The following is a 16,002-nucleotide window of genomic DNA, read 5'->3' on the forward strand; positions in this document are numbered from 1 at the left end:
CATGGCAGCTCTGCCCCCCCAGCCCAGCGGGAAGGCAGCCTCGCCAGGGGTCACACATGTCACCCCCTCTGTGACAGCTCCCTTGCCCCTTGCAATAAAGAAACAACCAAGTGTCACTTCTCCCCAGGTGCCTCCTCTCCCTCCAGCCCCTCCTGGCCCCACTCCCCCTGCAACATTCCCAAAGCAGCAGAGTTTCTCTGTGAAGCCTCCTCCATCCCCTCAGTCCCCAGTGCCATCGGTGGTGAAGCAGATAGTTAGCCAGTTCCCACCTCCTCCCACCCCACCTGCCACTGAGCCCCAGCCTCTGAAACCCCTTCCACTGAGTGTGGCTCCACAGTCCCCTCCAGCAGTGAAGGCAAAGCCCAAATGGCAGCCTGCTCCTGCTGCTGCTCCCTCACCAGATTTCCCCCCTCCTCCACCAGAGAGCAGTTTAGTGTTTCCTCCTCCACCTCCTTCCCCAGCTTCCTCTGCAGGTTCTCCCCCCCCTGACAAATCAGGGTCTCCAGTCAAAAAGGCCGGCAAGACATCAAGCCCTGGAGGGAAGAAACCGCCTCCGACACCTCAGCGCAACTCCAGCATCAAGTCCACGAGCTCCACTGAGTACCATGAGTCCAAGAGGCCTTCAGTGGACCGCCTTGTCAGCAAATTTGCACACCCACCAGAGCCATCAGGGTCTCCTTCCAAGGAGTCATCGCCTCCTCCAGCCCCCCCAAAGCCAGGAAAGCTCAACCTTTCTGGGGTGAGCCTGCCCATTGTCCTTCCACAAGGTGGGATCCCAGCCAAGGCTTCTGCTCCGAGTATATCTGGAAAGGAACCTGTGGTTGAATTCCCTTCACCACCATCTGATTCAGACTTCCCACCACCACCACCTGAAATAGATCTTCCTCCCCCACCAGTAGAAATCCCATCTGTGTTTTCGGGCAGCACCTCCCCAAAAGTCGCTGTTGTAAATCCCCAGCCTCAGGCGTGGTCAAAACCGTCTGTGAAAAAAGCCCCACCACCCACACGCCCCAAGCGGAACGACAGCACCCGACTGACGCAGGCGGAGGTCGCAGAGCCACCAGGGCCAGCTGGCCCTCAAGTGCCCACTTCACCCAAGTCCAGCCTTAGCGTTCAGCCAGGATTCCTGGCAGACCTCAACCGGACGCTGCAGCGGAAATCCATCACCCGGCACGGCTCCCTCTCCTCCGCGCGGATGTCGAGGGCAGAGCCCACCGCCACCATGGACGACATGGCCCTGCCTCCGCCCCCGCCGGAGCTGCTGGCTGACCAGCAGAAGACGAGCAGCTTTGGGGGCAGTCACATATCTGGCTATGCAACGTTACGGAGGGGGCCGCCCCCAGCACCTCCCAAAAGGGATCAGAACACCAAGCTGTCACGGGACTGGTAGTCAGTCCCGAGGGGCCGCTGCTCTCCATGACTCGTGGGCTGCTCTGTGATCAGCCAGCCTGTGATCTTGCGCACTTGGAGAGAATGTGGGGATGTGGATGATAGCCCCATCAAAAGAGGTGATCTCAAACTGCAGCTAAGGCTAAATGTAAAGACATTCCCCTCTCATGGCTAGGCTAAAAAAGTTGAGGGGTTGGGGGTGTTGATATTTTATTGGAAAAAGTGAGTAGAGAGGTATCGGCTTCATCCTTTCAATTTCTTTTACCCTTCTTATGGATTGGACCAAAACCCCATTTTCGTTCTTTTTCTGCATTTAGGGGCGGGGGAGGGAGATAATTTTTTTGTAGTGTCTGTCCACGTGAGACATGTTTGTGCATGTATTATAAGTGTAGGTATATAATATATTGTGATATATTTCGTCGCAATTATAGAAGATAACCAGAATGTTTTTGTAGAACCGTATTTATTGTTTCAGTCAGTATATTACCTGGAATCGGACTCTAACTGGTCAAATCTTACCACAAAGATGGAGATGTAGGGGGCACTTTAAAGAAAGGAAGAAAAAAACCCAAACCCATGAACTTCTCAGCAGTTTGTGGTGGGTAAATGGTGCAGAGCCAGAGGTGTTCTGCTAGTAACTGTACATGGTCCATTGATTGAAAAGTACAGATTCAACATACCAAAACATTCTGGTCATAATACTACTGAAAGTGAGTATGCTCTGAGGAAAAAAGTAGATTTTATATATAGTGGGCTGGAGTGAAATATATTTATACTATAGAGAGCCTCCCCCTCCTCCCAAATAGTTTAAAAATATACAGTGCTACAAATTCTTTCAAAGTTATTTGTCCATGCAGTTAAGTAGGATAAATATATGTTATTCCAAAACAGTATGCATTCTAACTGATGGTAGGCTCGATCATTTGTTTCTATGGCTCAAGATGAATGAATATATTTGTGTTAACCCCTTCTGAAAGCTGCCAGGACTCCTGCAGTCGAAAATCCTGCCAACCCACAAGGCTGACCCACGCCGATCCATCACTTATCCGTGTAGTTCTTTCCTTGAATGAACAGGTAGGTTTCTGTAGAAAGGGTTCTGTTCTCACACAAGCATACACAGCATACAGTCTCACCTGCTCTGTGCCTGAGAAAATGTACTACCTTTACAAAAACAGGTGTCTGGAAATATGTAAAGAAAGTATTGTTTGTAATTCATTAGAAATTGTCAGGAAACTTTCCCTTCTAGAAAGAAAGAAGGGAGTGGCAATTTCAGGCCAAGCAGAGTAGAAATTCTCTTTTCTTTGACCCGCCAGAGACTGTGACCAGTGCATTAACCTGTTAATTACAAAGTTGCACTTCTAGCAGTGAAGGAAGAAGACTGGAAAAAAAACAACCTTAAGAGGCAATAACATTTGCTAATAATTTAATTTAAGGGCCTGTATCAGTAGAAAATACTATTGATTTGCTTTGGTTTTTTGTGAGTCATCTCTTCACAGTCAATCACCAGATCAAGTACTACAGTCCTTTTTCTTGTACTTCAGCAGCTTGACTGTACAGTCTTACCCACGTATTCAGACTTTGTGATAAAGTAGTGTAGGTAGTGTAAGTGGTCTTCTATATCATACATGTTCATTACAGGGTGGTGGTATGCAGCCTTTTGTAAAACAACTGAAATACTTGGACTGTACCTACCCCGGCTTCCCTCATCACCACGGGGATACTGTCAATAGGCTCACAGGGCAAATCATTTCACTGTTTGCTTACCTTTTATCCAAAAGCAAACTTTAAATGCTTTCCTTTCCCCAAAGAATGAAACAAAGGCAGCGGCTTGACCTGACAGTATCCTCACATGTGTAAAAACTATATAAACTAAACTCTCATTAGAGTAATTGAGGATGATAGATTTAAGAAATATTGTGACAGTGTCCCCCATTCCTTTTTTTTATAAAGTTTTTTTTAAAAATCCAAATAATAAAATAAATGTATTTGTCAATATTTTATGAATAGGAAAAAAAGTTTTGCTAATTAGAGGGGGTAAATGACACATCTATAACTATATAGTTTTAAATAGGTGCATCATGAAAAGAGAAAAATTAGTGGTGCTGTCTCTGCTGACCTGTTTCATATGATTTTTTAAAAATCTATTTCAGCACCTCTGGAAATTGTTTTAATATTTCAGACTAGTTTTTTTGAGCAATAAGAGTATATACCATTGTGTGCATTTTTAAAGCACTGCTATGGAAAGGCACTTTTTTGTATCTTTCAAATTGTTCACCAAGTTTTGTTTCTACTATTTTTGTGCTTACAAGTGTCCTTAAAAGCATTTGCATTGTTGATTTTAAGCATGCTCAGTGTAGCTGGTGAGTAACTTCACAGGAAGGTTGTTAAGCTATACTGCAATTCATGGGTGCTGTAATTTTCAACATTGGTCCTCTTGCTGCTTTGTACTGTATGCAGCTCCTGGGGCTCAGGCACACCAGTGGAGCAAAAGGCACAGGCACAGTCACAACTCCTCAGCTGTTACCATGATGGGTAAGTGGGCACGTTCTGCTCCCTGGCAGGATGCATCCGGGCTGATGCAGCACGTGCTCCCAGGTGAGAGCAGGCAGGGGATTCTGCTTGCCCCATGTGCTTTGCTTTTCCCAGGACAGCTCCACTGGTGTGTGTCAGTTCCAGCCTCTTACGTTCGTTCATCCAGTGCGGGTACCTCTGTGCTTTGGACTCAGCACAGCAATGTTTTGAGTGCAATTTCTTCAGAGACATTTGAGCCTTGTTCTCATTTTCCTGTGCCCACGTTCATTTTCCCAGTATCTTTCCCTAGGCAATGAATCCATACTTACTACTGCAGGCTGCAAACAGCTTGCTGAAGACAGGCATTTAACTCTTTAGTTTGCCACAAAAAGAATGAATGTTAGCAAAGGTGGCACCCGTATTCCTTCTTGTTACAGTTTACTTCCTAAGTCAGTAGTGATCCAGAAATTCAGTGAGTGGCTGCAGCTTCCCTTCTCTCAGCTAAACACTGAAATTTGGCTACAATGTGGTTCAGACAACCTGGCTGTCTTTTGAGCTTAGGAGACACACTGTCCCTCCCATTGTAATTTAGTTTTCCGGTGTGTTTATTTACTGCTTTCATGAAAGTAAATAGTTATGCCTTATTTGCAAGGAAGTTATTTTTCCCTGTGTGCACTGGTCTCGTAATTGCACCTATTTATTTAAATCAGAAAATTAAGGGGCTGGATTGCAGACACACAGGAAGATGCTTCCTGCTACAAACATGGGCAGTAATCCTTCCAGCACTATTAAAATGAGCGTGTGAAAGCTAAATTTTCATACTTCAGACACAAAGAGAGCTGGTGCTTTGATCTCAAAATACTAAAGAGTGTAAGGCTACTTAAAACCCCAGTTGTGTTACAGGAGGAAGTACATGGCCTGTGACACTTAAGGTGGGTGTCAGGGAAACTCCACTGCTGCAGGGGCAGCTGAGGGCATACAGCTGCTTTTGTAATCTGTTCCAGATTAGGTCTTCATTTTCTCTCTCATGCAGCAGTAGCATCCACCTCTGAGCAGCAGGGTCCCTCCTGTTCAGCCAGGTTTCTCCATGACTGCAGCACAGGTGTAGAAAGCAGGGAGCTGGCCTTCTCAGACACTTCTGTCATAAGTCAGATGTTGGGAAGTTGCTTTGAAAGGGAAAACTATGCTCTTCGATCAGCACTAATCTTAGAGGAGAAATTATTTTTAAAAACAAACACAGGTTCTGAACAAACTATGGTAACATGTTGGAGGTGGCTATGCTGGGGATTCTGATTAGTATTTTAAAACCTGTGGCTGGGAGAGGAGGTTCCTGCTTCCCCCTGCACAGTGCTTTCTTCCTGTGGCAAACCTCCACTGACCGCTCTGACTTGGTGTGTGACCTCAAAGCCAAAGAGCTCCTCTCCTGAACTTACTCTGCAGTTGCTTGCAGGGCAACAGTGACTGACTAACACATCAGGGAAACAAAGTGAAGCTACCCTGGATCACTTTGGTTTCAGGTCTGATGGGAGAGGAAGCAGTTTTTTCAACAAGTGCATTTTCACATTTACTGTTCTGGGCTTACACATTTAAAGGTTTTCTAATTCCTTCTTTCTGTGCCCTTAGGGAACTGGATAAATCAAACAAGCTCAGAGATAATGTGTGGCCAGTTTTCCTCTGATTTAAAATCCTTTTTTCCACAGTTTAAGGAACCAAAAGTGCCATTTCAACAGCAGAAGGGCAAAAGAGAAATTTTCTGCTTTTTACGGAATAAGGCATAGAACCAAATTGTTTTGCTTCAGTGGTACCACTGCAGGTAAATTTGTCTCTTATTCAAAATAAGATGATAAGTGAGTCTTACTATGATTGTTACTTCAACTAATGTCATGTTAAAATCAGTTGCACTCCAGGAAAGCAGTATAAACTCCTGGCAGAAGGTAGTGAGGATACAACCAGAACATATGAGTTTGGTTGTTTCCCTTTTTGCATTGATAAGGTGTAGATTATGTACTCAAACAGTGTACTCCTCATTTGGAGGTGAGAGTTTTAATTCTTTGACACCCATTTGTGGCTCCTGGTGTTTAGTTTTGCATTCCCTCGCACAATCAGGGCAGACTCCAAACCAGAGAGATTTAACACTACAAGGGATAATTTTCTTTTGGATGTTTTTGTAACATGCTGGGGTTTTAAGCTTTATTTTGGAATTATAAGTTTGTCTTAAATTCAGCAATTTTCCTTTCTGAATTCTTTCCTTCCTTCAGTTAAAAAGTCCCCACAAAGACTAACCAAACCAGGGGTCTGTTGTAGGGGGCAGCACTCACTAACACTGTGATCCACTGAGTCACAGGATTGGTGTAGTTTTGAAAAGTTTAAGACACTAAACTGCAAATGAGATGAAAATGCGTGTGCATCCCACACAGTGTGTTACAGTAACTGCCACTAACACGGGGAAAATGGTGACTTGGGTTAATGATTATTTGGTTCTGCAAGGCACTCAGGGGGGAAGGACTCAAGGAGCTCTGTTCAGCAGATGTGTGTATCTTTGCTGACAGGAGTTAGAGAAGTTGGAAGACCAGGAGGAACAGGAACTGGATGCACAATCTCCCACGGCAGGGACTTAGTGAGATAAATGAGTGAGAAGGAACTTGAGTGACAGATTTTGGACCCTACCCCCTCCTTATTTAAATGCTTAAAGGCAACTTGTCTTTTAGGCAACTTGTCTTTTAGGAGACTTTGGAACTGAATCAACTGTTCCCTACAGTGGAAAATAATTTCCTCCCAGCTTTCCCAAGATGCCAAAGATGCATTCAGAGCTAAATTCCAGGTACGCACCAGCCTCGAGAGGCCAAGTTGCCAGGAGCTGATGTGCTGCTGATCTGCTGCATGTGTCTGGCAAGAGAACAGGGTGCCACTGTTAGATGTGGTGCATCCATTGCCTTTAACCAACACTGGAAACTGGGTACACACCTGCAAAGGACAGTTTAGCAATCCAACCTGTGCCCACAGTGCCCTGCTGCTGATTTGGTGCAGCTTATACTTCTAAAATCAAAACTAAATGCTTTGTCACAAGTTGTAATTGGAAATTTTAGGCCTCCTAGTGGACTGCAGTGGACCAGGACTTAACTGGAGCAGCAGTTTGTTTTATGGCTTACTGTAATTGTTACCGGCCCCTGGGAATATTCTGTATAATACTGGAGATGCAAGTGTAAGAAAAAGTGTCACTGCAATGATGATTTGTCTGTGCAGCAAACTTGTGCTGAGTGCTGTAAATACATTCATGTTTACTGCTTTAAAAAGAAAATTGCACATTTTATCTTTTAATGGGATTGCCTCCCCTCTTCTTCCCTTTCCAAAAAGAAAAATCAAAGCTCTTTTAGACTGATAGTTTCAGGTTGGGGGGAGCTTTGCCATATTATAAATATATATAAATATATGTATAAATATACTTTTTTAAGCATGAGAGAGGACAAAAGAAATACTACATTATAGAATACCCAATATAGATCATTATACAATGGAATATGCACAATTCAATAAAGATGTAGTTAAATTTAATAACCTGTTTTAATCCTCTGTCTTGCAATTTTCCTTTTTCATTTCAAACCCCTCCATATTCTCAGGTCATCCATCAGTGGTTCCCTTCTGTAGGGGTTCAGGTATCTGATGGCCTACAGGTTACTACTGATATGCTCACTCTAAATAAAATCACTTTTTATTCCTTTGCACAGTTCTTTTCAGGGGGTCAGAGCTGGCTGTACCAGTAACATGGTGCACACCAATTACAGGTCTAAAGAGGACCCTGTTTGAAGGCTTACCTTTTCCATCTGCCTCCTTCCTCAGGCTCCCAGAGTCCTGTCCAACTCTGCTCACACGGGAACAGCTGCTGGCTGGTAAGTGTTGCTGTGAACCCTCTCTGGGGCTACCGTAGGGAATGTGGCTCTGCTCCCTCCCCCATGATTTGCTCCCAGGCTGGCCCTGAGAGCAGCAGAGATGTGAGATGTTATGTTAGCAACTACCAGAAAAGGAGCAGTCATACAGAGGTGGAGAGAGGAGCTGCTGAAGGCAGCAGGCTCTATGCCAAGGATCATAGTTTTCCTGGGGGAAGTGCAGTGCTCAGAGATCCTCGGGGATCCTCCTGCACACATAAGCCACTATCCCTGTCCCTAGTGTGTTGAAAAGTCTGTAGACAAAGACAAGGAATGTGACACAGCTGTGGCACGCTCACAGAACACATGGGGTGTGCTTTGTTCCTTTTATTTAGGGCTTGTAACAAGAGGGTTTAGTACACAGCAACAGTTAATTCCAAGTACAATTAAAAAAATTTAAAAATTGGGTTTTGCACTCACTGGAAGGTGGTTCAAATGGCACACACAATAAAATGTTACTGGTGGCATACAGCTCCCCAGAGTCCTATGGGCTTGGTCATTTACAGTGGGCTCTGCACTCATCCACTGCATCAGCAGTACCAAAAGCAAAAGCACAGCGTGATACTCCTCTGACTGCAAACCAAAGGGGGTATCTGCTTTCAGAAAAAGGTGCATGGACAAAATCCATGTTAGACACTGACATCTCCAGAGAATTCATAGAAACTGTCCATGCAAGTTGCAAAAGACATTTTTTTCAAATGTGAAAAGAAGCACTTGTTCTTTACCAAAAAATCTCAGACATATCAGCACTTTATCAGGGCGCTGTAATGGAAATGAATTTGTACACAGCTCTTCCTCTTAGTCAGTAGTGGTAGGATTCTTCTGAGGTGTTACGAGAAACTGGAACAAACCTACTGCACACATTTCAGCGGGGTCACCAGATCTGTTCAGCAGGTTGCTGGCTGTAGGCTGACCTCTGGCCATCAGGCTGCTGCTGCCTTCTCTGTTTCCTAACACATCTTGCTTATAAGCACAGGTGCTAATAAAATTAGTATATTTAGAGTACCTAAGAAACAAACTCTTCCTGCATGGGTAGGAGATTGAACAAAACACATGGGTGGGGATTTTTTTGGATGAAAGCAGCAGAACACCGTGGTCTGTGAATTACTCTTTCTTATAGCAGTTGTCAAACCTTGGCTGCACCAAGCTTTCAGCAACCTCCCCAAGGACATGAGGTGGAGGTCCCACTATTCTTGAAGTTTTAAAATCAGAAGTAGATCAATGGGATTGTTACTACACACTGACTTCAGCTACAGGGGATGAAAAAACCCCAAACCACACATTGTTCCATTCTGGTACTGTTCTGTAATAATGTTGCAGCACCAAATACTGGGAGATGCCAAAAGATGGGGAAGGTGAATAGACCTGTAAGCACAGCAGATTCTTGTAAGTGGCACCTTATAAGCTGTAGCCCATCATCTACCTAATGCTCAGTTTCCACCACCATCTTCTCTTGAGATTAGTGTTGTAAATACTTGCCTTAGTGAATGCAACAGGGCTGTAGGTTTTCCACTGCCACAGTTGCCAACGTGGGAACTGAAGTCTCTACATGGTGTTTGTAATGCTGCCTAAAATGCTGCAGTGCTTTTTCAGTGACTCTCTATACTGTAAATATAAGTACTGCTCCTAGTAAAGCCACAGCACCATGGTCTCTTCACCAGCATCCTCTAGCAGCTTCCAAGAAGTTGGCCTGCAGAGAATACAGACACCACCTGTTTTACAAAATGTCCTGTCCCAACTCCAAGGAGGAGAAGCCCTGTAAATGCTCCCAGTTTACTAACCCACATAAAGTTCTATCCTTACCAGAAAGGAAAACATGAGTTTTGCTTTATGCCTGGAGCCCACAGACATAACTAACAAAAAAGCAGCTCATTTCCAGCAGCGTTTGCTAAGAAGTCGTAGAAGTTGCTAGTGCTGAGCTCTTCCTAAGTCACCATCAAGCACAGGTGGGAGACACCACAGAAGCACAAAAATGTCAGTGCACAACCTTCTTCCACCTCTAGGCAACAACACGGACACACACAGCAGGCAGGCAGCCCACCCTCTGCCAGAAAAGGTTCATCAGTCCTGCTGCTGCGTGGCTTTCTTCTCATGATCAACTGAAACACCCTGGATAAAAGTGGCTCTTCTCAGAAGCTGAATCACTGCCAATGTCAACTTTGGCTGTCACCAAAAACCTTCAGCAGCAAAGAAAGAAAATGCCCAGCAGCTGTGAAAGGAGAACAAATTGCTCTAACAAGAACCAGCTGGGTGTAAGCCTTTCTGGCACCCATGGGTAAGCCACCCCAGCCACAGACCACAGGACCTGTAGGTCACATCAGCAGCAATCTCCAGCCACTTTCAGGAACAACTAACTCAACTAACTGCAAGGACAAGCTGAATTCCAGGAACATGATCAACCTCCTGGTAACACACACCAAACTGTCATCTACCTTGGGGCCATGCCACATCTCTTGTCCTCTAGTGAGAGCAGTAGCTCTTCAGTGCAGCAGTATCTGCCTGTGTCTCACCAGTGAGACCAGCAAGTGTTTAGGCATTGCTTCAGCTCTCTGGTGCCTACTCGAGCCAGTGTGCATGGACACGCTCTCCGGATGCTCAAGCATAAAATTGGCTGCTTGCCTCTCTTGCCCTTCTCAGCCCTCTGCTCTAACCAGTGAGAGAGGGGAAAAAAAAAAAAGCAAGATGAGGGGTAAAAAATGGGTGAGACACATGCAACCTCAGCCATCTCTCTTAGGCTGGAAAGAAGGCACCAAAATTAACCTGCTTCGGCACTAGATGTGGACAGACTCAGTCAGACTTCCCCTCGTGCAGGCACATGATGGAGAGGCAGCTGTAATTAACAGCTTTGTCCCTGGGGCCAAGAGGAAGGAAGAAACCTCTAATACAGCAAACCAAGGCAAAATACACCCCTAGAGAATGCTGAACAATTTCTGTGCACAATGAAAACAGCTGGCTGGGCTAAGGCAGTTCTCACAAAGGGAGAAACATATTCATTTTGGCCATACAGCACTCTTTGGGCTATGCTGTAGCATCTCTTTCCCCCACCTCTCATGCCTACACAATCCTGCTTCAACAGCCTGTGATGCTGAACACTTTCAGGTGTGGCAGCAGAACGCAGCAGTGAAGAGATGCTGTGCACCTATTTAAAATACTGAGGTGTTTCTCCCCCACCCTAACCCCAATTGCCAGCCCCTTTTAGGTTAAACCTGTAAATTAAAAAGGGGTGGGGGAGAGAAGATTTTGGACAAGGAGAAGTACAGGGGACAAAACTGGAAACACAACCCTCACAGACTTTACTAGCATGCAATCTATGTAACATCAATATACAAAGCCTGTTTACCTTGGCCTGGTCTATGACCATTATATCACATCATCCCCAAAGAAGCCACAGAATTAAAATCTGTACAAAATAAAAATATGCATAAAACTCAACAAATTTCTTTACATTAGTACTGCATAAGAAAGCATAAAACCAGCAGTTGGTGAACCAGAAATTCCATCCACAGCAGTTCTTGCAGGATAAACAATTCCACATGCTATCAGCAGGGACCAAACTAACCCCTGGCCCATCAGACCAAAACCACTTCTTCAAGGAATGTCACACATTCCACTTTCACAGTTCTGCAGCCTCATCTTCTGTGCTGGGCTCTGGCAAGTGCTCAGCTCACACTGCTCTGCTCTCACAACACAGAAAACTTGCAAGATGAAAAACCAGTTGAATGAGGATTAAGGATATAGGTGTGTATCACACGCTATCCCCACCCACCTGCCAGAAGAGTTCAAGCACTCACTCTTACACGGGCTGGGTTAAAGACACATTTCACTAATCCATGACCTGCCAGCTGGAGTGTGGGTGCACAGGGGCTGAGCTCTCACTCAGTAACTCACTGAGCTGTTCTAACGATGCATTTGAGCATTGTGGGCTCAGTCCTTGCCATAAACATACCCAAGGCAAGAGAAGCCAGGAAAGCTCTGACAGACCTGGAAAACACAGCCACGCTGTGTTAATGCTGCTGTTCAATTGCTCTGGCTGCAAGCACCTCCCAGTGCCTCCCTGTGCCAAAAGTGTAGACACTAGAAACAGTCATTCCAGTGACTACACAACCAGTGGTTCTGGGCTTGCTGCAAGAGAAATGATGGGCTGAGGGAACTGAACATGGCTGCTTCTCCCAGTCTTGCTGAAAGACAAGTTTTCACAAGGACAAAGGCATAAGGGTATCTGTTCTGGCAAACACACCCAAACAATAATGTTGTTAGCTTCCAGAAAGAAGACAACAGTGCTTAGGCTACATGTGGATTGAGCAGGGGAGAAAGTAACCTCTATTTGCACACCAGTTTCTTCAAAGTTGTCCCTCCTGCAGACTTCAACCAAACTAGTTTCTTGCCTGCTGTCACCTTGCACAAGCTCACAGCAGGTGATCACATTCCTCCGTGTCCTGCAAACACACCCCACCTGTCTTTTTTCTCATTCTTCTCCCTTGAGCAGCTATGATACCTCCCTGCCCAGGTTTGCACCAAACCTGCACCTCCATCCTGGTATTGCACCAATTACCAAGCAAGGGACTGGTATTACCTGTCTGTTGCCAATACCATCACAAACCCAGCTCTGGTGGCGCTCTCTTGTGCACTGCTCTGCTTTACACACAGGGCTCTCCAAGACAGGTAATTGTCTTGCAGCATTGTCTCACCTTGGACAGGCTACTGTTGGTACCAGCTGGAACTTGGCCAGGTGACAGTCAAAAGTCGCCCAGGAAGATGTCCTGGCCCAGGAGGCTCCCACAACACAGGATCAGCTCAATTTGCAGGCTAACAAGACTCAACAGGAAATTTAATCAGTTAATGCATGATATTTACCCAAAGGTAACACTTAGACCTTCCCTTAGGCAGATAGTACAGCCATCACTTACAGTGACCTGCTGTGTACAATCACAGAGCAGAATTTTTAACTGAGACTAGATTAAAAAGCCAAGTATTATCACAAGGGGCTACAGAGCCTTCAAATTGGTATTACTCCACCCCAAGCCACCAGTACATCTCAAAATATCTATTATAATAAACAATGGAGAGGGCTAGGGGAAGAGCTAGAACTACTGCTAGTTACTGCTTGGATTTCCATGGGAAACCAGTACACACAACAGCCCTTTTTACTTCCACTGAAGAGATTTCGGCAACAGACATGAAGACGACAATTGCCGTTTGTCCTGCCTCTGCACAGGGCTCTCACAGTACATATGCAAATCTAGTCATCAAGTACAAAATAGCCAACTTACAATACCTGATTGGATTTTTAAGATTATATTGTGCATAAGACTAAAGTTGGGGGCAAGTTTCTCTAGTGCAAGCAGGCATGAGTAGATTTGAACCTTGGACCACACCCCCTAGAGGTTATTCTCAGACCCCAGGAGGACCTGTAAACTTTGTTTCACCTTCACCCTCAACGGCATCTGTGAGTTCTGTTTGAACTGGCAGCAACCATGGCAAGGAGCTCGCTGTGGAGAAGAGCACATTTACATCAGTGCAGAACACAAAACAAATATGTGGCATTCAAAAGATGAGGAAATGGGGGTGGGGGTCCTCTGGGCTGCAGCCATCTTAATTGTCTGAACTGAAAGGTGAGTGAATGAAAGCCAGCTCTGTGTGCCCCTGCGCCAGCCTACGTGTGCAGAGCAGCTGCACAAGTGTTTACGCTAAGGATTTATCCAGCTATCTGGAAGTCAGTTACAGAAACGTCTCTGTGCAGAAATCCCAGTGTTTGCTAGCACACGATTCTTCCAGCTGCACAGGAGTGTAGTGTAGAAACAGGAGGGATGTCCACTGGCCAGTAACCTTCACCACAAGCATCCAGGACATCCCCAGTGCCAGGCATTGTTGCCAGTGGTAGTACCATGGGGGCACACAGGATTCCTGAGACAGATCCCAAGGCCTGTCAGAAGTCAGAATTCGAGTGAAGTATCAGCTACTCAACAAGTTTGTTACATCTGAATGGGTCAGCTTAATTCAAAGTCAGATGGCTCAGGATAGCCTCTGCTGGCCCGCTGGAAGAGCCATTTGTTCAAAGAACTCAAATCACTATTGTTTTATAATGAGGGGGAAAAAAGGAAAAAAAACAAAAACAAACCAAACCCAAAGAGTGGTTGTTACAATTATCCTTCATTCAGTTATAGGGGATAGGGCCCCAGCAGCTGGTGGAGATCTGGGAAGCCCTGACAGCTCCTGCAGCAGGAGATGCAGTGTTCTGTCCTCTAGTCTTCACTCCGAGTAATGCATGATCGACTCCACATAGTTCCCTGGGAAGAGCCCTGTCACTCCATTCATGACCCCCTCATACCAGCCATCATCATTTTTCTTGATGACGTAAATGATGGCACCTTCCTGAAATGAGAGCTCATCTTCTTTGTCCTTGGTGTAGTCATAGATCGCCACCACTAGGAAAGAACAGAGCATGACTGTTAGGAGAGGTACAGGGAGGAGGAGGGAAATCAAATCACCCTACCTCATCCAGGCAATCTCAGAGAGCTCCACTGCCCCCCCAGTATGGGTGCAGAATGACCTGCTGAGAGGGACAGTTTCTTCCAAAGCCTTTTGTAAGAGCTCATGCTTTGAAGCACATGAGCCTCTAATTCTTCTATTCTTACTGTTTCCAGACCCACCAGAGGAAGTTTACAACTTCCTCTGATGTATGAAAAACTTTTTGTGTGGAATGATACAAGGAGGTGAATGTAACTCCCCATGGCTGTGACCACTCAGACTTACTCCAAGATTCATGTATTAGATATATGTGCTAAAACAGATCTCAGCACAACTAAGACCTGGAAAACATGGAAGAAGGAGTATAGCAGATCACAGGAAGAATGAGCAAGGCTGATGTCCCAAACTTCCATCTACCTTAGCTACTTCCACATTTAGATCTCTAAAATGCATGCATGCAGTCTCAATGGCCAGCAGCCACTCCCAGAGTATACAGCACCATGGTGGGTGAATCCTGTTAGGAACAACCAAGAAGGTGGAAACCAAATGTACACATACTATATCAGGACATTTTCTTACAGCTGCAAAATATCTTACTGAAGGCACAAAAGTTGTTAGGAAAGTCAAAGAAATTGGACAAAGCACTGGCAAATATTAAATAAAACATTGTCCTGATATGGCAGAAAATAGACATCAACTTGATACGTTTTTCTGTTCTCAGTCCTATCATTATGTGCTCCATACAGAAAATGAGCTAAGCCAGACTCTAAGTACTTTAACAAATAGCATCAATCACTGCTTTGAGCACTTGGCAATGAAACATACAGTGCTGCCATTGAAAAAAAAAAATAGATGTTGGACAGGGATCCTAAAATCTGATACTGGGGATAGACAGGAAGATACTCTATAAACTAAAGCAAGGATTAAAAATTAACAGCATGTGTTCATAAGCACACTATCCAAGAGTCCTACTAACTCATCGTTCTTTCCAAAAGAAAAGAGGTCATTTCCTTCTGAGGGAGAAAAGGAATCAACTCAAATATTTACTAGGGAAACCTGAGATTATACAAATCAATTCTGATGGAGAATCAGAGTATGAACAGAGATTTTTTTTTATATATATTATTTGACTGGAGCATATTTAAAAAACATATGTTGTTGGCTCTACACTCGTGCCAGTAGTTGTTAAGTAACTCATTCTAATTACTTTTAGACCTATAATTCTGAGCAAAGAAAACACAAATGAAGAAATGAGTAAATTTTTAGCTTGAAAAACAGAAGTTGCTGTATGAACATGTACTCTGTTCAATTACAGTCCTTCAAAATTCCTTTTCAACTGTTAATTTTAAAATGTCTTCCTAGAGTCACTCTGCTATTTTTCTTCATTCTTTTGATAATAATAATCCAAGGATCATGGTAACTTCCAATTCCTTTCTTTCTCACATTTGAGTATACTCTAGTCCCTTCTGATACTGAATGGATTCATTATTTCATGCTCACAAGAAGGAAACTCTTCCTTAAGTTTGTGAAGAAAATTTGCCTCTTGTCAAGCCTCTTATAACATTACCTGAAGCATGGCTTTTGTTTTTACATCACCATTGCTTCCTCCAGCATGTTATTTTTGTACTGGCAACACTCCTCTCTCTAAAAGGCTGTTTAATCCTTCTGTCTGTAGTCCCACCAGTTCAAGCTGTGAGCTTGTCACATGTCA

At 44.6% G+C, this 16,002-nt stretch overlaps 2 protein-coding genes across 2 annotated transcripts in view; one reads left to right on the forward strand and one right to left on the reverse strand.

The window, feature by feature from the left end:
- Position 1: 1 nt before the first annotated feature.
- LOC115307446 (ras-associated and pleckstrin homology domains-containing protein 1-like) lies at positions 2 to 7,455 on the forward strand. Its single transcript, XM_029959600.1, has 2 exons — positions 2 to 2,463; positions 5,601 to 7,455. Exon 1 carries the CDS (start codon positions 2 to 4, stop codon positions 1,388 to 1,390), a length of 1,389 nt encoding a protein of 462 aa, XP_029815460.1. The 3' UTR covers positions 1,391 to 2,463; positions 5,601 to 7,455.
- A 6,499-nt stretch (positions 7,456 to 13,954) lies between these two features.
- The window catches only part of ABI2 (abl interactor 2), a 35,195-nt gene continuing 33,147 nt past the window's right edge, over positions 13,955 to 16,002 (reverse strand). The window contains exon 9 of the mRNA XM_029959602.1: positions 13,955 to 14,248. Coding sequence (XP_029815462.1) covers positions 14,073 to 14,248 — 176 coding nt within the window. The 3' untranslated portion in view covers positions 13,955 to 14,072. The remainder of the gene's footprint in view (positions 14,249 to 16,002) is intronic.

Source organism: Manacus vitellinus, unplaced genomic scaffold, assembly GCF_001715985.3.
Source record: "Manacus vitellinus isolate BGI_N305 unplaced genomic scaffold, ASM171598v3 scaffold_20_pilon, whole genome shotgun sequence".
Lineage (NCBI taxonomy): Eukaryota > Metazoa > Chordata > Aves > Passeriformes > Pipridae > Manacus > Manacus vitellinus.

What these genes read in the sequence shown, in the direction of transcription:
- LOC115307446 (XM_029959600.1), top strand. Translation starts at nt 2, where the DNA reads ATGGCAGCTCTGCCCCCCCAGCCCAGCGGGAAGGCAGCCTCGCCAGGG.